Genomic DNA, 25,090 nt, shown 5'->3' on the forward strand with positions numbered 1-25,090 from the left:
TCAGGGGGGTATGGAGAGAAGGCAGGTACGGGATACTGAGTTGGATGATCAGCCATGATCATATTGAATGGGCGGTGCAGGCTCGAAGGGCCGAATGGCCTACTCCTGCACCTAATTTCTATGTTTCTATGTTTCTATGTTCTGCCCCCGATGGAAGAGGGGAGAAGAGAGAATGACCAATGGTTGTTCGTAATGTTGGCTGCTGTCCCATGGCAACGGGGAGTACAGATGGGGTTGATTGGGGGAGGGAGCGGTCACAAGTTCGAGGAGCAGAATTGGGGAATTCGGCCCATCAAGTCCATTGTAGACATTCCATTGTAGGCAAACATTGTAGACTTGTCCCGAAGAATGAGAACTCTCTTCATATTGGAAATTGGAAGTTGTGGAGGACCCAAGAAAATAGAGGTGGGGGCTGAGGTGGGGGCTGATGCAATGGGGTAGCGTCTGAGGAAAACCAGCAAAGAGTGTCACTGCAGAGAAAGTGCAGATTAAAAAAATGTGCAAGGGTGGCAATAAGGCAGGTTGGAGGACCGGGACTGCACCTTGGCTTGTTCAATAGTCTGAATGCAGAGGGCAAGAAGCTTTTCCTGAATCTGGTGGTATGTGCTTTTGCATCTTCAGCCCGACGGGAGCAGGGAGAAGAGGGAATGACCTGCGGTGTGAGTGGTCCTTGATTATGTTGGCTGCTTTCCTGAGGCAGCGCAAAATTTACATGGAGTGGATGGTGGGGAGTCTGGTCTGTGTGATGGACTGGGCCACATCTACAACTCTCTGCAATTTCTTTTGGTCTTGGGCAGAGCTGTTGCCAAACCAAGCTGTGATGCTTTCCACAATACGTCTGTAGAAATCGGTTAGAGTTGTTGGAGACGTGCCAAACTTCCTCTGCCTTCTCGGGTGGAGGCGTTGGTGTACTTTCATGTCAGTGTGTTTGGACCAGGCCAACTTTGTCTGTGATATTTTCCTCTTGCCGTTTAGTTATTATTGTTTCAGAAGAGGGGTCATGTGTAACTTCCACAGATGTACAATGTGGTGATCCGGTGGTGCAGCGGTAGAGATGCTGCCTCACAGCACTGGAGACCCGGGTTCCATCCCGAGCACGTGGGTTTTCTCCGGGTGCTCTGGTTTCCTCCCACACTCCAAAGACGTAAAGGTTTGTAGGTTAATTGGCTTGGGTAAAATTGTAAATTGTCCCTAGTGTGTGTAGGATAAGTGTTATTGTGCGGGGATCGCTGGTCAGCGCGGACTCAGTGGGCCGAAGGGCCTGTTTCCACGCTGTATCTCTAAACTAAAGTAGAGAGTGGACAAAAATTGCTGGAGAAACTCAACGGGTGGGGGTCTCGACCCGAAATGTTGCCTCGTGCTCTCTATCAGTTTAAGGAGGACATTCTTGCTATTGAGGGAGTGCAGCGTAGGTTTACAAGGTTAATTCCCGGGATTGCGGGACTGTCTTATGCTGAGAGAATGGAGCAGCTGGGCTTGTACATTCTGGAGTTTAGAAGGAAGAGAGGGGATCTTATTGAAACATATAAGATTGTTAAGTGCTTGGACACACTAGAGGCAGGAAACATGTTCCCGATGTTGGGGGTCCAGAACCAGGGGCCACAGTTTAAGCATAAGGGGTAAGCCATTTAGAACGGAGACGAGGAAATACTTTTTCTCACAGAGAGTGGCGAGTCTGTGGAATTCTCTGCCTCAGAGGGTGTTGGAGGCAGGTTCTCTGGATGCTTTCACGAGAGAGCTAGATAGGGCTCAAAAATAGTGGAGTCGGGAGATATGGGGAGTAGGCAAGAACGGGGTACTGATTGGGGATGATCAGCCATGATCACATTGAATGGCGGTGCTGGCTCGAAGGGCCGAATGGCCTACTCCTGCACCTATTGTCTATCGTCTACCTGTTCAAACTCATCTGCCATTTCCTTGTTCCCCATAATAAATTCACCTTTTTCAGTCTTCAAGGGTCCAACTTTGGTCTTAACTAATTCTTTCCTATTCACATACCTAAAGAAGCTTTTACTATCCTCCTTTATACTCTTGGCTAGCTTACCTTCGTACCTCATCTTTTCCCCCCGTATTATCTTTTTAGTTATCTTCTGTTGTTCTTTAAACATTACCCAATCCTCTGGCTTCCTGCTCATCTTTGCTACGTTGTACTTCTTCTCTTTAATTTTTATACTGTCCCTGACGTCCCTTGTCAGCCCTGGTCGCCCCTTACTCCCCTTGGAATCTTTCTTCCTCCTGGGAATGAACTGATCCTGCACCTTCTGTATTATTCCTAGAAATACCTGCCATTGTTGTTCCACTGTCATCCCTGCTCATGTATCTTTCCAGTCAACTTTGGCCAGCTCCTCCCTCATGGCCCCATAGTCCCCTTTATTCAACTGCAACACTGACACCTCTGATCTACACTTCTCCCTCTCCAATTGTAGATTAAACCTGACCATGTTATGGTCACTACCTCCTAATGGCTCATTAACCTCGAGGTCCTTTATCAAATCCGGTTCATTACATAACACTAGATCCAGAATTGCCTTCTCCCTGGTAGGCTCCAGTACAAGCTGCTCTAAGTATCCATCATGGAGGCACTCCACAAACTCCCTTTCTTGGGGTCCAGTACCAACCTGATTTTCCCAGTCTACCTGCATGTTGAAATCTCCCATTACAACCACAGCATTACCTTTGCTATATGCCAATTTTAACTCCTGATTCAACTTGCAACCTATATCCAGGCTACTGTTTGGGGGCCTGTAGATTAGTCCCATTAGGGTATTTTTACCCTTACAATTCCTCAGTTTTATCCATACTGACTCTACATCTCCTGATTCTATGTCACCCCTTGCAAGGGACTGAATTTCATTCCTCACCAACAGAGCTACCTCACCCCCTCTGCCCACCTGTCTGTCTTTTCGATAAGAGGTATACCCTTGAATATTCAGTTCCCAGCCCTGGCCCTCTTGCAGCCATGTCTCTGTAATCCCCACAACATCATACTTGCCAATTTCTAACTGAGCCTCAAGCTCGTCCACTTTATTTCCTGTACTCACTTCCCCTTTCACTCCATCTTTATACTCCCAATTTGTCAACCCCTCCCCACCCACTATTTAATTTAAACCCACATGTGTAGCACTAGCAAACCTGCCTGCCAGAACGTTGGTCCCCCTCCAGTTAAGGTGTAACCCGTCCCTTTTGTACAGGTCACCCATACCCCAGAAGAGATCCCAGTGGTCTATAAATCTAAATCCTTGCTCCCTGCACCAGCACCTCCAACACATTCAGATCCCCTATCTCCCTGTTCCTGTCCTCACTAGCACGAGGTACTGGAAGCAATCCAGAGATAACCACCCTAGATGTCTGGCATTTCAGTCTTCCCTACTCTCTGAACTCATGATGGAGAACCTCCTTCCTCTTCTTCCCAATGTTGTTTGTGCCCACGTGCACAACTACTGCCGGCTGTTCACCTTCTCTCTAGAGGATGTTCTGAAGTTGGCTTGTGACATCCTGAACCCTGGCACCAGGGAGGCAACAGACCATCCTTGCATCTCCTCTGCCGCCACAGAATCGCCTGTCCGCTCCTCGGACAATAGAGTCACCCACCACTCGTGCCCTGCCCGATGTCGGTCTCGCCGGTCGAATCCCATCTCTAGGATTGGAGCCACCGACGTGTCTGCCGCTCAGACTGGAAACATCGTCTCCCCGGACAGTTCCCAAGAGGGCGTACCTGTTTTCATTAGGCACAGCCACCTGGGTCTCCTGCACTACACAGTTACCATCCTTTCTCTCAGTCACACACCTTGGTTCTTCCCGTATCCTTGGCGTGACAACCTCACTGTAGGTCCTGTCCAGGAAACTCCCGTTTTCCCGGATAGCCCCGAGGTCACCCAGCTGCTTCTCCTCTATGCTATTGAGGGAGTGCAGCGTAGATTTACAAGGTTAATTCCCGGGATGGCGGGACTGTCATATGCTGAGAGAATGGAGCGGCTGGGCTTGTGCACTCTGGAGTTTAGAAGGATGAGAGGAAATCTCATTGAAACATATAGGATTGTTAAGGGCTTTGGACATGCCAGAGGCAGGAAACATGTTCCCGATGTTGGGGGAGTCCAGAACCAGGGTCCACAGTTTAAGAATAAGGAGTAAGACATTTAGAACGGAGACAAGGAAACACTTTTTCTCACTGACTGGTGAGTCTGTGGAATTCTCTGCCTCGGTGGAGGGCGGTAGAGGCAGGTTCTCTGGATGCTTTCAGGAGAGAGCTAGATTGGGCTCTTAAAAATAGCGGAGTCGGGGGATATGGGGAGAAGGCAGGAACGGGGTACTGATTGTGGATGATCAGCCGCGATCACATTGAATGACGGTGCTGGCTCGAAGGGCGTAATGGCCTACTCCTGCACCTGTTGTCCAGTGCCCCAACACGGTCTTTCAGGAGCTGAAGCTGGACACACTTGCCACAGTTGTAGCAGCGAGAGGCTCCATCTGTATCCCTGGGCTCCCACATTCTGCAAGCCTCACACCGTCTCATCTGTCATGTGTTCACCGCGCTCCGTCCTCTCCAGCTTTTTGCGTAGCCTCCTCCCCTCAGCCTCTTCGCCGAAGACTCTCGAGCCGAAGACTCACACTTTACTCACAAGGCCGCTCCCTCCGAGCAGCCTTGCTTATATTGACTGATAAATTGCCTAATTTACCAATTTACAAACCAAATTCCTCAGTTTGAAACAGTTTTTCTCCTGCGACTCTCACCTTTCCCGGTTTTTTAGCCAATAAGCTCTCACCTTTCCCTTTGATTGTTTCAAGATCCACGTCAATAAGTTTTTTGCTCTTTCGATTTTTACCTGCTTCTTTTCGTAAAGTAGAGATATACTGATTGCAGATTGAGAGCCAACATACTGTGTATGCGTCACCAGCACAGCGGGAGGAAGCGCTAGAGAGCCATTGTTTTGTCGGCTGCCCTCCACCTTCGATTTTTCCCGCTGCACCTGCAGAGTATCTTTCCCATCCCGGACAAAGTCAGAGACGGTAGTCTACAAGGACAAGGACTGATCAGTTTTTACCCCCACTGCTATAAAAGCACTATGACCGCCAAGGTTCAGTAACTCAACTGTGCCGACAGAAGAAGCAAAGGTTTAGACTACGGAGAGTGGTTGAAACTGGCTCTATTCTATTCTAATACTGACATGTTTGAATGGTGCATTTTAAATTTTGAGGGTACTGACCTCCCCATTATCGATAGGATATGTAGGAGGCACTGCCTCCAAAAGGCAGTCTGTATCGTGAAAGATCCACGACACCCTGGCCACCCTCTCATTTCACTTCTACCATTGGGGAGAAGGTACAGGAACCTGAGAACCTGACCTTCAAGAAATCTTTCTTCTCAGCAACTATCTTTGGTTCAGTTTAGTTTATTGTCACGTGTACCGAGGTACAGCGAAAAGCTGTCTTTTTGCATGCTATACATTCAGCAGAAAGACTATACACGATTACAATCGAGCCATTTACAGTGTATGATAGGGGAATAACGTTCAGTGCATGGTAAAGCCAGCAAAGTCCGATCAAGGGTAGTCCGAAGGTCACCAAAGAGGTAGATAGCAGTTCAGCACTGCTCTCTGGTTGTGGTAGGATGATTCAGTTGTCCTGATAACAGCCTGGAAGAAACTGTCCCTGAATCTGGAGTTTGTGCGTTTTCACACTTCTGTACCTCATGCCTGATGGGAGAGGGGGGAAGAGGGAGTGGCCAGGGTGCGAATCGTCCTTGATTATGCTGCTGGCCTTGTCGAGGCAGTGTGAGGTGTAGATGGAGACTCTTGGACACTACCTATCACTGACACAGCAACTATGATCTTCTGTGGACTGTGTTTCTATGGACTTTGGGTTTTGCACTATGGTTACATAGTATTACAGTTATTAATTTACTTTTTGATTATCATACTTTTGCCTTTGCGGGCCTTTTACGATGATCAGACAAAGTAGCAGAATTAAGCCATTCGGCCCTTCGAGTCTGCCCCACTATTCAATCATGGACGATTTATTTTTCCTTCTCAACTACATTTTCCTGCCTTCTCCCCATAACCTTTGACACCATTGCTAATCAAGAACCTATCATTCCCAGTTTTAACAATACCCATTGACTTGGCCTCCGCAGCCGTCTGGGGCAATGAATTCCACAGATTCGCCACCCTTTTGGATAACTAATTCCTCCTCGTCTCCATTCTAAAGGTACATCCTTTTATTCTGAGGCTATGATCTCTGGTCCTAGACTCCCCCACTAGTGGAAACATCCTCTCCAGGTCCACCTAGGCCGAAGCCGCAGCAAGTAAGAATTTAATTATTACTTTGTTGATACATAGGACAATTATACACTTCACTGTTAGAAACATAGAAAATAGGTGCAGGAGTAGGCCATTCGGCCCTTCGAGCCTGCACCGCCATTCAATATGATCATGGCTGATCATCCAACTCGGTATCCTGTACCTGCCTTCTCTCCATACCCCCTGATCCCATTAGCCACAAGGGCCACATCTAACTCCCTCTTAAATATAGCCAATGAATTGGCCTCAACTACCTTCTGTGGCAGAGAATTCCAGTGATTCACCACTCTGTGTGAAAAATGTTTTTCTCATCTCGGTCCTAAAAGATTTCCCCCTTATCATAAACTGTGACCCCCTAGTTCTGGACTTCCTGAACATCGGGAACAATCTTTCTGCATCTAGCCTGTCCAACCCCTTAAGAATTTTGTAAGTTTCTATAAGATCCCCTCCTCAATCTTCTAAATTCTAGCAAGTACAAGCCGAGTCTATCCAATCTTTCTTCATATGAAAGTCCTGACATCCCAGGAATCAGTCTGGTGAACCTTCTCTGTACTCCCTCTATGGCAACAAAGTCTTTCCTCAGATTAGGAGACCAAAACTGTATGCAATACGCCAGGTGTGGTCTCACCACAACCCTGTACAACTGCAGTAGAACCTCCCTGCTCCTATACTCAAATCCTTTTGCTATGAATGCTAACATTTGCTTTCTTCACTGCCTGCTGCACTTGCATGCCTACTTTCAATGACTGGTGTACCATGACACCCAGGTCTCGTTGCATCTCCCCTTTTCCTAATCGGCCACCATTCAGATAATAGTCTACTTTCCTGATTTTGCCACCAAAGTGGATAACCTCACATTTATCCACATTATACTGCATCTGCCATGCATTTGCCCACTCACCCAGCTTATCCAAGTCACCTTGCAGCCTCCTAGCATCCTCCTCACAGCTAACTCTGCCCCCCAGCTTCGTGTCATCCGCAAACTTGGAGATGTTGCATTCAATTCCCTAGACCAAATCATTAATATTTATTGTAAATAGCTGGGGACCCAGCACTGAGCCTTGCGGTACCCCACTAGTCACTGCCTGCCATTCTGAAAAGGACCTGTTTACTCCTACTCTTTGCTTCCTGTCTGACAGGCAGTGCTTCCTGTTTGCCAGCCAGTTCTCTAGCCACATCAATACTGAACCCCCAATACCTTGTGCTTTAAGTTTGTATACTAATCTCTTATGTGGGACCTTGTCAAAAGCCTTCTGAAAGTCCAGATATAACACATCCACTGGCTCTCCCTTATCCACTCTACTAGTTACATCCTCGAAAAAATCTATAAGATTTGTCAGACATGATTTACCTTTCATAAATCCATGCTGACTTTGTCCAATGATTTCACCACTTTCCAAATGTGCTGCTATCCCATCTTTAATAACTGACTCTAGCAGTTTCCCCACTACCGATGTTAGACTAACTGGTCTGTAATTCTGTTTTCTCTCTCCCTCCCTTTTTAAAAAGTGGGGTTACATTAGCTACCCTCCAATCCTCAGGAACTACTCCAGAATCTAAAAAGTTTTGAAAAATTATCACTAATGCATCCACTATTTGTGCAGCTACTTCCTTAAGTATTCTGGGATGCAGCCTATCTGGCCCTGGGGATTTATCAGCCTTTAATCCATTCAATTTACCTAACACCACTTCCCGGCTAACCTGGATTTCACTCAGTTCCTCCATCTCATTTGAACCCCAGTCCCCTGCTATTTCCGGCAGATTATTTATATCTTCCTTAGTGAAGACAGAACCAAAGTAGTTATTCAATTGGTCTGCCTTGTCCTTGTTCCCCATTATCAGTTCACCTGTTTCTGACTGCAAGGGACCTACATTTGTTTTAACTAATCGTTTTCTCTTCACATCTATAAAAACGTTTGCAGTATATTTATGTTCCCTGCCAGTTTTCTTTCATAATTTATTTTCCCTTTCCTAATTAAGCCCTTAGTCCTCCTCTGCTGGACGTGAATTTCTCCCTGTCCTCTGGTAGGCTGCTTTTTTCTGGCTAATTTGTATGCTTCATCTTTTGTTTCGATACCATCCCTGATTTCCCTTGTTATCCACGGATGCACTACCTTCCCTGATTTGTTCTTTTGCCAAACTGGGATGAACAATTGTTGTAGTTCATCCATGCAGTCTTTAAATGCCTTCCATTGCATATCTACCGTCAACCCTTTAAGAATCAATTGCCAGTCAATCTTGGCCAATTCACGTCTCATACCCTCAAAGTTACCTTTCTTTAAGTTCAGGACCCTTGTTTCTGAATTAACGATGTCACTCTCCATCCTAATGAAGAACTCAACCATATTATGGTCACTCTTGACCAAGGGGCCACTCACAACAAGACTGCTAACTAACCCTTCCTCATTACTCAATACCCAATCTAGAATAGCCTGCTCTCTCGTTGGTTCCTCTACATGTTGGTTTAGAAAACTATCCTGCATACATTCCAAGAAATCCTCTTCCTCAGCACCCCTCCCAATTTGATTCACCCAATCTATATGTAGATTGAAGTCACCTATTATAACTGTTTTACCTTTGTTGCACACATTTCTAATTTCCTGTTTAATGCCATCCCCAACTCCACTACTACTGTTAGGTGGCCTGTACACAACACCCACCAGCGTTTTCTGCCCCTTAGTGTTTCGCAGCTCTACCCATATCGATTCCACATCCTCAAAGCTAATGTCCTTCCTTTCTATTGCGGTAATCTCCTCTCTAACCAGTAACACTACCCCACCTCCTTTTCCTTTCTGTCTATCCCGCCTGAATATTGAATATCCCTGGATGTTCAGCTCCCAGCCTTGGTCACCCTGGAGCCATGTCTCCGTGATCCCAACTATATCATAGTCATTAATAGCTATCTGCACATTCAACTCATCCACCTTATTACGAATGCTCCTTGCATTGAGACACAAAGCCTTCAGGCTTGTTTTTACAACACTCTTACCCCTTATACAATTATGTTGAAAAGTGGCCCTTTTTGATTTTTGCCCTGGATTTGTCTGCCTGCCACTTTTACTTTTCACCTTGCTACCTATTTCTTCTACCCTCATTTTACACCCCTCTCCGCTCACACATTTAAGAAACCCTTTCCCTTTAACTCCATCCTCGACTATCCCATTTGACACACCACCCCCCTTATTCAGTTTTAAACCACCCGTGTAGCAGTGGCAAACCTGCCTGCCAGAATGCTGGTCCCACACCTGTTAAGATGCAATCCGTCCCTTTTGTACAGTTTCCCCTTACTCCAAAACTGATCCCAGTGATCTAAGAATCTAAATCCCTGCCCCGTGCACCAGTTCCTCAGCCACCCATTCAGGTCCCGTATCTCCCTGTTCCTGCTCTCGCCAGCACGGGGAACTGGAAGCAAACCGGAGATAACAACCCTGGAGGTCCTGCTTTTCAGCATTTTTCCGAGCTCTCTAAAGTCACGCTGCAGAATATTCATCCCCTTCTTTCCGCCATCGTTTGTGCCGACATGCACTACCACTTCCGGATGTTCACCTTCACCCCTGAGGATTTCCTGCACTCTGTCCGTGACATCCTGGATCCTGGCACCAGGAAGGCAGCACACCATCCTCGGATCCCGTCTGTTGCCGCAGAAACCCCAGTCCGTACCTCTCACAATGGAGTCTCCCACTACAATGGCCTTGCCTGATGTTGGCCTCTTTGGTTTTGGCTCAACAGCCCTTTTTGCTTCGCAAGCCAGTCCGCCGCTCGGTGTAATAACATCTTCTGTCCCGCCAGCTTCTAAGTGGGTGGACCTGTTCACAAGAGGTACAACACACGGGGACGTTTGTATTCCATGCTTCCCTCCCTTTCTCACACAGACCCTTCAGCCCATCTAGCACATACCAACCAAGACGCCTCATCTAAACTAGTCCCTCGTGGCCCAGTGACCAAGGAAACACACCAGCACCTCTACTTAAGAAGTTCAGCATGTCCCCAACAACCCTCACCAAAATCTACAGACTCACCATAGAGAGCCTTTTGCCGGGATGCTTGTGAACCGCTCCTATCGTAGACCGCACGAAATAGCATAGAGTTGTGGATGCATCACACAAACTACCCTCCCAGCCATTGACTCCATCTACACTTCACGCTGCCTCGGCGAGGCCAGCAGCATTAGGAAGGACCAGTCTCACCCCGGTCACTCCCTCTTCTCCCCTCTCCCATCAGCCAAGAGGTTGAAAACTCACACTTCCAGATTTGGGGACAGTTTCTTCCCAGCTGTTCTCGGGCAACTGAACCATCCTACCAACAGCTAGAGAGCGGTTCTGACCGACCATCTACCTCACTGGAGACCCTTGGTCCATCTTAAATTGGACTTTAGGGGACTTTATCTTGCACTAAATGTTATTTCCTTTACCCTGTATCTGTACACTGTGGGCAGCCTGATTGAAATCACGTATAGTATTTTCCCTGACCAGATAGCACGCAAAAAAAATATTCATTGTACCTGGGTACACTTGACACTAATAATAAATAATAATAATAATATACAATAAAAAATAATAAGCATATCCCTCTAGATCTTACCTATCCATGTACCTGTCCAAATGGCTTGTGAGTATAAGGACACTAGGCGTGCAGCAGCTTTGGTACACATTGGCGGCGTAGCAGCTGCGGCTCGCTTGTGGTCCGTCTGTCTTTCTTCCCTCTTTGTCTTATCGTTAATGTTACATGTATGTTATAGTTTATTTTTAGTTGTATATTATGGTGGGGGGGGGGGATATTTTTCTTCAACGGAGATAGGATTTTTTTCCCATCTCGTATCTCCGTTCTCACTGCGGCCTAACATCAAGGAGCTGGCAGCCTCTAACTGGAATCGACCTTGAGGGCTCCAGCCGCAGGGTCTGTAGACTTACCATCGTGGACGGGGCTGACTTAAGAGGCTGTGGTGGCGCTGCGACTGCGACTCGACGTTTGGAGGCATCGTCCGCGGGGCCCTGTGAACTGTAACATCGGCAGCTCGCAGGACCCTGGTTGGCCACCGATTTTTCAGGAGCTCCGTCAACAGCAGCTTCGCCCGCCCCGATTCGCAAGGCGTGAATCGGCCCGTTCGCCGGGCCTTTCATCGCCCGGCGCGGCTTAAAGTCGGCCGCTGGATCTTCCATCGCCCGGCGGAAGCTTCAATACTGTGAAATTCCTCGTATGTCGCAAAACATACTTGGCGAATAAAATCTGATTCTGATCGGGAGTCTCGATCACCTCGACGCAGCAGTTTGACTGCCTGGCCACGGGAGACGAAGCAAGGAAGAGATAAGACTTTTAACCTTCCATCGCAGCGAGGAGGTGCCTGGGGGAGAGTCACTAATGGATGTTTATGTTAAATGATGTAAAATGTGTGTTTTGTTGCTTTTATTGTGATGATGACCGTACGGTAATGACATTTCGTTCAAATTTGGTTTTGAATAACAAATAAATAAGTAAATTCAATTCAATTCAACGTTGGTGACAATGAACTAAAGTAAAGTTGTGTTTTCCAGGGCGTGGATATTTCCTGGCTCAGAATGGGCAGCAGGAAGCGTGGGCATCGGGAAACCTCAAGCCACTCCTCCAGTAAGAGTTCCCGTGGATCCGATGGGAGCGGATACCGTGCCCGTATCTCTCCGGAACTGCTCTCCCACGGCCTCGCCGCGCTGGAGAAGCGGCTGCGCGCCCACTCTCCCGTGTTGCCGCTGCTGCAGGAAGAGCTGCTGCCGGTTCTCGACGGCGCGGAGCTGAGGCGCCCGGACACGGGGCTCCTGATCCGGGGCCTGGTGGTGGCGGGGGACGAGGCCCGAGGGGAAAAGGAGGCCCTGTCCCTCCTCCGGCCGCTGCTCAACTGCCGACTTCCTGACGGGGACCCTGCTCCGCTTCTTGGTCGGGCTGGGCCAGGGCGACGGAGAGGCCGTGGGAGAGGTGGCGGCCCTCTTGCTGCGGCTGACGCTGGCCTTCCCCCAGGCCGTTGAGCCCCAAATCCACCTGCCGGCCGACTTGCTGCAGACCCGCCTGCACAGGCTGGACCTTGAGCTTCCTTGGCCCACCAGGAAGCACCTGCATGACCTGAGGCGGGCCGTGGACGAAGCCTTCCCGCAAGGCCGAGACTGGGCGAGGGAGCTCACCTTCAGCGAGGAGAGGCCTAGGGATATCGCGGTCCTCCCCGTCTTCCCCACCTCTGAGGAACTGCTGGGCTCTCCGGACCCCTGGCTGAAGCCCAATGTGGTGGATGGGGCCGACCATGGCAACCAGGCCGACCATGGCAACCAGGCCGACCATGGCAACCAGGCTGACCTTGGCAACCGGGCCCACCATAGCAACCAGGCCGACCATGGCAACCGGGCCCACCATAGCAACCAGGCCTATCATAGCAACCGGGCCTACCTGGACACCCACTTCCGCCTCCTGCGGGAGGACATGGTGAAGCCACTGAGGGAGAAATTAGCTGCTTGCTTGACTCCGGCAGGCCGCCCCCACCAGTTGAACGGTGGGTCCAAGGTGTACAGGGACGTGCGGGTCCTCTACCCAGAGTGCCAGTGGGACGGAGTCGTCTACAGGGTCAGCTTTGATGCCGGGGTCTTTGGCCGGGGACCTCAGCTTCCCGCCGAGCGCCTGGCCAAAGGCTCCATGGTGTGCTTGTGGGCGCCGCGCTGCCCGGAGGTTTTCCCCGCCCTGGTGGCCAAGCAGGACAAGGAGCAGCTGGCCGCGGGCCGCCTGTTACTCCGCTTCGAGGGCGCGGCCCACCCCAGCTTCTCCCGCCACCTCTACACGCACTCCTTCTTCATGGTGGAGTCGCCGTCCTGCCCGGATACTCACCGCCACGTCCTGCGGGGCCTGCAGGAGGCCGACCCCGGCTGCCTCCCCTTCCAACGCTACGTGGTGATGTGCAAGGGCCGTGTGCGGCCACCGAGATACCTACAGACCCGAGGCACCGGCCTGGACATGCGGCCTCTCCTTGGGACAGGGGCGGGAAATGAGGTGAGTCAATGAACGGGGAACAGCACAGCAACGGGGGCCCCCCTTCCTGCGCGGCACGAGTCCCTTGCAACAAGCCCCACGCAGCACGACACAACACAACACAGAATGTCTGAAGAAGGGTTTCGGCCCGAAACGTTGCCCATTTCCTTCGCTCCATAGATGCTGCTGCACCCGCTGAGTTTCTCCAGCTTTTTTGTGTAACCTTCGATTCTCCAGCATCTGCAGTTCCTTCTTAAACAACACAGAATGTTTCTGGTTAGCCTAGGACAGGATGTCCTGTTTGCCACCCATTCCCACAACGACCTGGGCCTCCTCCATTACCAAAGGGAGGACACACACGCAAACTGGGGGAACAGCACCTCAGATTCCGCTTGGGTAGCCTACAACCCAATGGTATGAACGTTGAATTCTCCAATTTTAAGCAATATAGCAAAAAAAAAACACTGCCTTTTAATTTCTCTTCCCCCTTTCCCTTCCCTGTGTTCCCCACCTGAATGCGCACCCATTTCTCACCCCCCCTTCTGCAATCCCCGCTCCCTTCCACTTGTGTTCCACCTTTAAGTCCTTGTGATGTGGGAGGAAACCGGAGCATCCACATAGCCACAGAGAGAACGTGCAAACTCCACACAGACAGCACTCGAGTTCAGGATCGAAACCGGGTCTCTGGCACTGTGAGGCAGCAGCTCCCCCCCCCCACTATGCCGTGTGTCCATTCTCTCCACAGACGCTGCCTGACGCACTGGGTTATCCAGCACTTTGCATTTATCTTGCTCAATATCCCATCACCTACGACACCATGTGTCATAGGTTAATTGGAGATAGGAGCAGAATGAGACCATTCGGCCCATCAAGTCAACTCCACCATTCAATCATGGCCGATCTATCTCTCCCTCCTAACCCCATTCTCCCCATAACCCCTGACACCCGTACTAATCAAATCCCCACCTTAAAAATATCCCCTGACTTGGCCTCCACAGCCTTCTGTGGCAAAGAATTCCACAGATTCACCACCCTCTGACTAAAAAAAAAAAAAAAACCCTCTTCATCTCTGTATTTAGTTCTGTGGCTGTGCCCTCTGGTCCTAGACTCACCCACCAGTGGAAACATCCTCCCCACATCCACTCGATCCAAGCCTTTCACTATTCTGTACGTTTCAACGAGGTCCCCTCTCATTCCTCTGAACTCCAGCGAGTACAGGCCCAGTGCCGACACACGCTCATCATATGTTAACCCAGTGCTTCATAAACTATTTCAGTGTCATTCACCCTTAAGTCTTTCACACAAAATTTCATTCACCCCCGACTAAATTTTCTTTTTTTGTGGTAAAGTCCGTCTTATTCTCTCTTGGGTATAATTGTGTATAACTCCCTCGGGTATCATTTTATACACAATTTATTTTATCACATGATAGAAACTTATAGAAACTTACAAAATTCTTAAGGGGTTGGACAGGCTAGATGCAGGAAGATTGTTCCCGATGTTAGGGAAGTCCAGGACAAGGGGTCACAGCTTAAGGATAAGGGGGAAATCCTTTAAAACCGAGATGAAAAGAACTTTTTTCACACAGAGTGGTGAATCTCTGGAACTCTCTGCCACAGAGGGTAGTCGAGGCCAGTTCATTGGCTATATTTAAGAGGGAGTTAGATGTGGCCCTTGTGGCTAAGGGGATCAGGGGGTATGGAGAGAAGGCAGGTACGGGATACTGAGTTGGATGATCAGCCATGATCATATTGAATGGCGGTGCAGGCTCGAATGGCCTACCTGCACCTAATTTCTATGTTTCTATGAGCAAAAATCATAAATTAACTGATTTCTTAAGTGTTTATTTTATTCAACTTTTAGAACATCTTAAAAAATATGTAAAGAAAACAAAAGAAGGTTAATTAGTTTAATGAGTTGGAAAAACATTCTATTAGAATGATAAAAAAACAAAACATTCCAACATATAAACACTGAGCTTCAGCCCCATCCTATCTTTTCGGGCTTTGATTACTGCAGTTTTTTTTCTTGGAAAACTAGCACAGAAAACCATGACTTAATATATCAGTACCCAACTAATATAACTTTCTAGAACACAATACCACCAGATATCAACTTTGGCAGCTAAATTGCTACACAAAGTAAAGTTCCCGTTCACCACTTGCCTACGGCGATCCCCCAGGGAAGCCATCTATATATTTGTTATCCCACTAGCTCGTCTGGTCTTCCATAAAAGGTTATATTACAGTAAATTTGGGAAATATCCTGCTACTTTGAAATTAGAAAACCATAGGTAGAGGGAAAAACCCATCAAATCTCCAGCTCCACTGCCATTAAAACCCAATAAGAGCTCACTAACCACTTTAATGGCAAGGTCTTTTTTTAAGTATAGAAAAAAAAAAAAAAATCTGAATAAATTAACCCCTCTAGCTTCATTCACCCCAAAATAATTTCATTCGCCCTTGGGTGAGCCATTCGCCAGTTTAAGAAGCACTGTGTTAACCTACTCATTCCTGGGAGCATTCTTGTAAACCTCCTCTGCACCCTCTCCAGAGCCAGCGCATCCTGGATTCTCCCAATAGTGGAAACATCCACTCTTGCCCCCACATACATCCAAAAAGCTGCCAACCCACCACACCACCTCCAGGTCCCTCAGGTCGGCCGACTTGGGGTTTTTGACCACCCCGCGGTCCAGGCATAAGCTCAGGGGCGACCGCACCTTTGTGGATGCAGCTCCTAGACTGTGGAACAGCATCCCCCTTCCCATCAGAACTGCCCCCTCCATCGACTCTTAAGTCTAGACTTAAAAACGATTTCTACTCGCATGCGTTTCTTGAGGTCCTCTGAGGGAGCGCTGTACGTATGTATTTATGTATGTATAGTTAGATCTATGTACTGCTATATGTAGCACTTTGTACATAGAAACATAGAAACATAGAAATAGGTGCAGGAGTAGGCCATTCGGCCCTTCGAGCCTGCACCGCCATTCAATATGATCATGGCTGATCATCCAACTCAGTATCCCGTACCTGCCTTCTCTCCATACCCCCTGATCCCCTTAGCCACAAGGGCCACATCTAACCCCCTCTTAAATATAGCCAATGAACTGGCCTCAACTACCCTCTGTGGCAGAGAGTTCCAGAGATTCACCACTCTCTGCGTGAAAAAAGTTCTTCTCATCTCGGTTTTAAAGGATTTCCCCTTTATCCTTAAGCTGTGACCCCTTGTCCTGGACTTCCCTAACATCGGGAACAATCTTCCTGCATCTAGCCTGTCCAACCCCTTAAGAATTTTGTAAGTTTCTATAAGATCCCCTCTCAATCTTCTAAATTCTAGAGAGTATAAACCAAGTCTATCCAGTCTTTCTTCATAAGACAGTCTGCACTGCACTGATGTAAAGCACTTTGGTCAACGAGAGTTGTTTTTGAATGTGCTATGGAAATAAAAGTGACTTGACTCGACTGTATCCTGACCTTGTGCTTTCTCCATAGACGAGGGATGGTCTGGAGGAAGGAGCTGGCTGGGTGCCGGGTACGGTGAGGGATAGTCCTGAGACCACTGGGTTGGCAGAAGAGTTCATCAGCATCGCCGATCGGGAGGAGGAAGAGGGAGGCAGCGGGCAGGAGCGGGCCCAGCCTGGCTGGCATCCGGGGCCAGCGGGACGTCCGTCTGCACGGACCAAGTACATGGTCAACATCTTCAAGCAAGACCTGCGGTCCCTGCCATGGTTGAAGCACTTTGACAAGTCACAGCTGAAGGCCATTCAGAAGGCCCTGAGCCGGGAGTTTGCACTAATCCAGGGGTCGCCCGGTACAGGTATGTGGCTCTGGCGAGTTATTATTACCCTAGGGGTGCTGAGATGACACCGTTACAGTCTAGTTTACTGTCACGTGTACTGAGGTACAGTGAAAAGCTTTTGTTGCACGCTATCCAGTCAGCGGAAAGACAATACATGATTACCATCGAGCCATTCACAGTGATAAGGGAATAACGTTTAGTGCAAGGTAAAGCCAGCAAAGTCCGATCACGGATAGTCCGAGCATCACCAAAGGGAGAGGTAGAAGTTCACCGCAGTAAGGTGAGTTAGACTCACAGAGTTACACACATGGAAACAGGCCCTTCTGTCCACCTGCTATCTTCTCTTCACGCTAACCTTTGTCAGCTGTCTCTTTCCTCTGGTTTCTTTGGTGGAGTCCTGACATACTGGAAGAGGATGGAGGGGGCTGGGAGCATCCAGGGGTGGGCCAGGATGTCACTGGTCCACAGTACCGCCCCCCCCCTCAGTGCCGCCCCCCCCCCCTCAGTACCGCCCCCCTCCTTTATTTGCTTGCAGCCATACATATAATAAACAAACAACAGAACACACAATAAAACACAAATTAATATCCACCACAGTGAGTTCACTAGGCAACTCCTCACTGTGATGGAGGCAAAAGGCTTAAGGTCAAGTCAAGTCAAGTCAAGTTTATTTGTCACATACACATACGAGATGTGCAGTGAAATGAAAGTGGCAATGCTCGCGGAACAACAAAACAACCAAACAAATTATAAACACAATCATAACACACATATTATTTTACATAATAAATAATAGAAGGAAAAACGTTCTGTACAGTTAGTCCCTGGTGAGAAAGGCGTTTACAGTCCGAATTGCCTCTGGGAAGAAACTCCTTCTCAACCTCTCCGTTCTCACTGCATGGCAACGGAGGCGTTTGCCTGACCGTAGCGGCTGGAACAGTCCGTTGCAGGGGTGGAAGAGGTCTCTCATGATCTTGTTGGCTCTGGAGTTGCACCTCCTGTTGTATAGTTCCTGCAGGGGGGTGAGTGAAGTTCCCATAGTGCGTTCGGCCGAACGCACTACTCTCTGCAGAGCCTTCTTGTCCTTGGCAGAGCAATTCCTGAACCAGATGGTAATGTTCCCGAACAAGATGCTTTCCACCGCCGCTGCGTAGAAGCACTGGAGGATCCTCGGAGACACTCTGAATTTCCTCAATTGCCTGAGGTGGTAAAGGCGCTGCCTTGCCTTACTCACCAGTGCTGAGGCGTGTGATGACCATGTCATATCCTCAGAGATGTGGACTCCCAGATATTTAGGAGGAGACAGAGGTACTGTCTCCTCCTTCCTCATTCTCCCTCTGCGCTGAGGCGATATGTTGTTACCCCACCGGGCGACGGTAGTCAGTCCCGCGGCTCAACCGAGCTCCGCGAACGGGCCGGTTCAAGCTCCGCGGCCCGGGGTGATCGAAGTCTCAGATTGCCCAACCTCCACCTATACATTGGCTCCTCAAATCCTGCAACGTGGACCTGAAACATCAGCATTCGTGTTTAAGGGGCTTTTGGTGGAAGTGGAGGGAATAGAGGAATATGGATCACATGCAGGCAGAGGAGCTCCGTTTAACTTGCCATCATGTTTTGGCACAGACATTGTGGGCCGAAGGGCCCGTTCCTGTGCTGTACGCTACTGTGTTCCATGAGTATGAGATGGAGCAATGTCCTGAACTCAACCACTGAATGGCCTCCAGACTAGCCCATTGGAAGTGTGCTGTGCCTGGCCTGGTCTGTTGTAGGTGGATGGGGAGAGAGGGTGTGTTGGGCATCCAGGCAAGTGGTTGAGGGGTAACTAACCCCAGGAGGGTGGGCTGGATGGGGTGGGGTGGGGGCCACTGTATATGAGGGGAGGGGTCCCCAGGCTGATGCTGTGGTGTATTGCTGCAGGGAAGACCTTTGTTGGACTGAAGCTGGTGGAACTGCTGCTACACAACGGGGAGCTGTGGCAGGAGGGAGAGGGGTGCGGACAGGGCAGTCCCATCCTGGTGGTCTGCAACACCAACAACAGCCTGGACCTCTTCCTGGAAGGTGAGATGTGTCCTCTGTTTGCAAACATGGAGAGCGAGGTGGGGGAGGGGGGGGGGGTAATGCGTGTGCAGTTTCCTCACACACCCTTGAATCGCCCTCCACATTTGGGGTGCCCACCCCCTCCCCCGCAGCGCAGTGCACCCCCCCCACCCCCACACATCGCGCCTCTCCATCGTTGCCCCCCCCCCCCCGGCGCGGCAGTCCCTCACCGCCACTCCCACTGTGCAACGCCTTCTCAGTACCAGCCCTCGTTGATTGGGGGAGGGGCTGTACTATGCACTGGGGCAGGGGTGGAACTGAGGGGGGCACCTGCAAATGTTTCTATACGAAGAGACAAAAGATGTACACCAGCTGCACAGCAGCTCAGAGGAAAGCGCTCCAGAGGGCCATTGACAACGCCCAGAGGATTGTCGGCTGCCCTCTCCTTACCTTGGAGGACTTGCACAGTTCCCGCTGCACCAAAAAATCCCAGATTATCATAAAGGACATTTCCCACCCCGGACACTCCCTGTTTGAACTGTTGCCGTCAGGCAGACGGTACAGATCTACAAGGACAAATAGACTAAAAAACAGTTTTTACCCCACTGCTATAAAAGCACTAAATGTAGCCGCCAAGGAACGCAGGGGCGATACAGACTAAGGGACTGTGGTACACTGTGAAATCCACAGAAGGATGTAGGGTTGGGTGTGTATGCATGCTTTGTCCGTGATATTTATTTAGTTGTTTATCTTTTTATATTTTACCTTGTATGTATCGTTAGCTTTTAGAAATGTTTGAATGCTGCACTGACTGGCTGACATTTTTAAATTTTGTTGTACATGGTTCATGTTACAATGACAAATAAAGAAACTATTCTAACTAACTAACTATTCTATGTGAGACAAATGATAAAAGAGGTGAAAATTGTGAAGCCAGAGGAAGGAGGATGGGGGGAGGGGGGGAGAAATGGTTGCACGACTAGATAGGGCACAGAGAAGGGTGGGGGGTTTAAGAGGGTGAGGAGAAGGAAGGTTAGCACACTCAATGTTGGTACTGTTGGATAGTAAGCTACCCAAGCGGAATATGAGGTGCTGTTCTTCCAGTTTGCGTGTGGCCTCACCCTGGCAGTGGAGGAGGCCCAGGACGGGAGGGTCAGTGTGGGAAGGGGAGATTAACAGGGAGATCCTGCCCCAGGTCAATCAGAAACTGTCGGTGACTAGGTCTCGGTGAATCACAGAGACCGTTGTCAGACACACCGCCCTCCTTGTAAGTGTAGGAAGGAACTGCAGGTGCTGGTTTAAACCGAAGATAGACACAAAAAGCTGGAGTAACTCAGCGAGGCAGGCAGCATCTCTGGAGAGAAGGAATGGGTGATGTTTTGGGTCGAAGGGCCTCGACCAGAGACATCAACCATGCCTTCTCTCCAGAGATGCTGCCTGTCCCGCTGAGTTACTCCAGCATTGTGTGTCTGTCTTCACCCTCCTTGGAAGGCTGTCCATCAGACGGGCAGAGTTCCCTTGTGCTGACTGTGCTGTCTGTGATTGACTCTGTGTCAGGGCTCCTGGAGGCTGACTGCTCCAAGATCGTGCGCATTGGGGGCTTTTGCCAAAACAAGAGGCTGCACAACTTCACCCTGGAGAACGTCCGCAATGCGAGACTGAAGGGGATGCTGACTCCAGTGCAGAGACGCAGATTCAAAGAGGTAGGCCTGACCCTGACCGTGAGGTGATGGCGGACTCGGTGACCATTCCCTCTTCACAGACAGCAGTTCTCCTCGCTCCGACTCCCATTCCATGCTCTCTATCCAAGCTTCAGACTGGTGGCCTGAAGATTTGGTGATCAGTCTTAATAGACAATAGGTGCAGGAGGAGGCCATTCGGCCCTTCGAGCCAGCACAGCCATTCAATGTGATCGTGGCTGATCGTCCCCAATCAGTACCCGTGTTCCTGCCTTCTCCCCATATCACCCCTGATTCCACTATCTTTGAGCCCTATCTAGTAAGCATCCAGAGAACCGGCCTCCACCACCCTCTGAGGCAGAGAATTCCACAGACTCGCAACTCTCTGTGAGGAAAAAGTGTTTCCTCGTCTCCGTTCTGAATGGCTTACCCCTTATTCCTAAGAAGCGTCCCAACCCGAAACGTTGTCTGTCCATTCCCTCCACAGATGCTGCCTGACCCGCTGAGTTCCTTCTGGCACTTGGTGTTTTACTCAGGACTCTAACATCTGCAACCTCTTGTATCTAGAGACTATGGTGTTGCAGCAATGGACCCAGTGTTAGGGTCATAGTCAAAGAGCCATCAAAATGGTGAGAGGCCCTTCGGCCCAGCTCTGTCCATGCGGACCAAGGAGCCTGGCCTGTATATCCCTCCAAACCTTCCGTCTCCGTAAAAATGGTGTTGCCGTTATAGGGAGTGTTATCCCCCTGTCCCACTTAGGAGACCTAAACAGCAACCTCTGGTGACCTTGCCCGCCACCCAAGGTTTCCATGAGGTCACCGGAGGTTTTGGTCACTCTCCCTAATGGTTGAAAGTGGTCTCCGCGTGGTCGAGGCTTCATCTAGGTTGCTGCTATTTTTTCATCATGATTAAAACCGGCCTCGACTATAAATAGGTTGCCGTTTGAAAAATCGATAATTTTTTTTAGTCGCAGGTCTAGTCGAAGCCGGTTTTCTTCATGGTCAAGGAAGGTTTTCAACATATGCGTGGGAGGTGGTAGGAGTAGCAATGTTACAAAATTTTGAGATTTAAAAAATCAAGTCTGCAATTTATCCCATCAGATAAAGCACAACAATAAGTTTAATTTGACACCTAATTCACGTTCATATCTCAAGTAATAAAAAAAGTTATGGCCATTTTCATACTCGGAAATTAGCATCTTGTTCCCTATTGATTTTCTATGGACATAACAAAAAAGCTGTGATCGTGGACAGTCAAAAGCCCATAACCTTCTTAAAAATTAAGAGAACTGAATGAAATGTTCAGTTATCATAGATTGAACCATTCTGAAACAAATATAAAATAATCTAACTTGGATGACCTGAAATTAAAGCATATAATTAGTTAGTTACCCAATTGTAGCTAATTTCAAACTTCAATTTACTAGATCTAAACATCTATCCATTTCTTAATAAATGATTAACATTTTTAAATAGCCCAAGTGTCCAAATAATATTCACAAATAATTCACAATAAAACATGATTTTTAAATCTCATTTACATCAATTTATAGGCCAAATGGAAGGAATTTAGTGTTCAATTGCTGTAAATTAAAGTCAATTTAAATCTGCTTTCTAGTGGGTTCCTGTGAACGCGCTGGTTTAGAACGTTCACATTGCAGTGGATTTGTACCCTCAAGTGCCCAGAAAAATACTGCGGGATATAAAGAGCCCAAAATGAGCTACTCGCTATAGAAAACTTTAATTACAGGGTTATATACATGCGCCATTTAATGTAAAAATAAGGTACATACCTTTAATTGTTTGCTTTATAAAACCCTGGGGCTGCGAGAGGTTGCGAGTTTAGAGAGTGATTTTTAAACTACTCTAACTATTTTACAAGGCCATAAAAACTAATAATACCTTTTGCAACGGGGTCTTTCAGCGATTTTCCGTTAATGATTTACTAGGCTGAACATTTTCGATTGCAACAGCCTAGTAAAAATCGTGTTTTAAACCCGCCACCTCTAAACAGCGCCAAAATCACACACAAGGGGTAGGGCAGATGCTCAGCCACGATTCAGGTAGGTTTTGTAACATACCTAGTAGGAGGTTGCAGGTCACCTCCATCTTGATATATGTTTTTTTTGGGTGGAGGGCAAGGTCACCAGAGGTTGCTGTTTTGGTCTCCTAAGTGGGACAGGGGCAATGGGGTCACAGCCATAGTGTTTTGCTGCAGACTCCCAACATCTGCAGTCTCGTGTATGTACAGCGTTACAGCTATGGAGAGTGTTGGGGTCAAAGTCATGCATTGGGGGTTGGGGGGGGGGCCTTACAGCATGGAGAAAGACCCTTCGGCCCAACTTGTCCGTGCAGACCCAGCAGCTTGTCTGAGTCCGCGTCTGGCCCGTATCCTTCTGACCGTTTCCTCGCAATATACCGAACCATCTCCTGGCTGTGTCGACCCCCCCTCCCCCTCCCTCTCCCCCCCCCCCTTTGACCAATGCCTCCTCTTCCAGATCAAAGAGAAGATAGAGAAGGTGAAAGCTGACATCCTGTACTGCTCCAAGATCCTGGAGCTGCTCCCGCTGGGAATCCTCGACGAGAAGGAACTGGCCCCGGAAATGCAGGCTGACATGAGCACGCTGGGCCTGAGCTCGGTAATTGGAGCTGGGTTCTTTACCCCCACCCATGGAGGGGTGACGGAGGGGGGGGGGGGGGGGGGGGAGTTGGGTGGACAGGGGGCAGAGTCACACCAGGGTGGAGGCCGGTCTGGGGGAGGGTATCCCAATCAAGGGATATGGGGGGGAAAAGCAGGAACGGGGTACCGATTTTGGATGATCAGCCATGATGGTATTGAGTGGCAGTGCGGGCTCGAAGGGCCGAATGGCCTACTCCTGCACCTGTTGTCTATGTTTCTAGGCGGTGGTTTGTGCCCATTTGGGCCTGACAGCGCCCCCGAGACCCAGGTTCAACCCTGACCTTGGGTTCTAAGGTGCAGTAAGATTATTTAGATGGCCCGCTGATCATCAGAAAGATTATCGTCCAACACGAGTACAATCCCGGTTAAGTACATAATGCATGGAAACATCCCATTGAGTCCATATGCAACAGTTCTGGCGGCATTTCACAGTCTCAGCAATAGCTGGCTGAAGGCCCGTGGCAGCCTTTGCCTCTCTCCGTGTGTCCCGCGAACCTTCATCCTCCTCGTGCAGCCATTGTCAAACTTAGTGCCCCGGGGGGTGCTGCCTCCTACAGCCAACCTTAAAGGTGCAGAAGGTGAGACCTTCCCCCTCCCCACCTGTTGTTCCTGCCGTCCCCTGTCCAGCGTTCACCGACTCTCTCCACCTCCTTCTACGGTTCCGAGTCTCCAGGGGCCAGCAGACGCCGGGAGCGTGGGTCTCTCTCCCCCTCTCTCCTCTCTCCCCCTCCTCTCTCCTCTCCCTCTCCCCCTCTCTCCCCCCCTCTCCTCCTCCCTCTCCTCTCCCCCTCTCTCCCCCCCTCTCCTCCTCCCCCTCTCTCCTCTCCCTCTCCCCCAAACTGCCTCTCTCCCTCTCCCACACTGCCTCTCTCCTCTCTCTCTCCCTCTCTCCCTCTCTCCCTCTCTCCCCTCCCCTCTCCTCTCCTCTCCTCCCCTCTCTCCCTCTCCTCCCCTCACCATCTCCTCTCTGCTCTTTCGGCCTCCCTCCTTCTCTCGAGCTCCTTCTCTCTCTCTCCTCTCTCCCACCTTCCTTCTCTCCTCTCCCTCTCATCTCCACTCTCTCTCTCTCTCTCACTCCTCTCTCCCCCTCTCCCTCTCTCTCCCCTCCTCCTCCCCCTCCTCTCCTCTCCTCTCCCCCCATCCCCTCTAATCTCATCTCCTCTCCCTCCCCTCCTTTTTCCTCAACTCCCCTCTTCATTCCTCTCCTCTCCCTCTCCTCTCCTCTCCTCTCCTCTAATCCCCGCTTCCTTCCCCTAACTTCATCATTTCTCCCCTCCCCTCTCTGTTCTCCCCTCTCCTCTCATCCCCTCTCCCCTTCTTCCCTCCCCCCATCTCCTCTTCCTCCCCTCTCATCTCTCTCCCTCCCTCCCCTCCCCCCCTCCCCTCCTCCGCTCCTCCCCTCTCCTCTCCCCCATCCCTCCCCTCCTCTCCCTCTCCTCCTCTCCACCTCCTCCCCTCCCCCCCTCTCCCCTCCTCTCTCCCCTCTCCCTCCCCCTCCTCCCCCCCCCCTCTCCCTCTCCCCCTCTCTCTCCCCTCCTCCCTCCCCCTCCTCGCTTCCTCCTCTCCCCCCCTCTCTCTCCCCTCCCCTCTCTCTCCCCTCCCCTCAAAACCAGCACCCTA

The 25,090-nt window shown here is 49.7% G+C and overlaps 1 protein-coding gene across 1 annotated transcript in view; it reads left to right on the forward strand.

Annotated features, from left to right (window-relative positions):
* Positions 1 to 11,851: 11,851 nt before the first annotated feature.
* Positions 11,852 to 25,090, forward strand: part of LOC129706090 (NFX1-type zinc finger-containing protein 1-like) — a 24,687-nt gene continuing 11,448 nt past the window's right edge. Inside the window, exons 1-6 of the mRNA XM_055650067.1 lie at positions 11,852 to 12,136; positions 12,219 to 13,298; positions 16,769 to 17,093; positions 18,993 to 19,133; positions 20,670 to 20,815; positions 23,289 to 23,429. Of these exons, the coding sequence (XP_055506042.1) occupies positions 11,852 to 12,136; positions 12,219 to 13,298; positions 16,769 to 17,093; positions 18,993 to 19,133; positions 20,670 to 20,815; positions 23,289 to 23,429 (2,118 nt within the window). The remainder of the gene's footprint in view (positions 12,137 to 12,218; positions 13,299 to 16,768; positions 17,094 to 18,992; positions 19,134 to 20,669; positions 20,816 to 23,288; positions 23,430 to 25,090) is intronic.

The sequence above is a fragment of the Leucoraja erinacea genome, chromosome 2, assembly GCF_028641065.1.
Source record: "Leucoraja erinacea ecotype New England chromosome 2, Leri_hhj_1, whole genome shotgun sequence".
NCBI lineage: Eukaryota > Metazoa > Chordata > Chondrichthyes > Rajiformes > Rajidae > Leucoraja > Leucoraja erinaceus.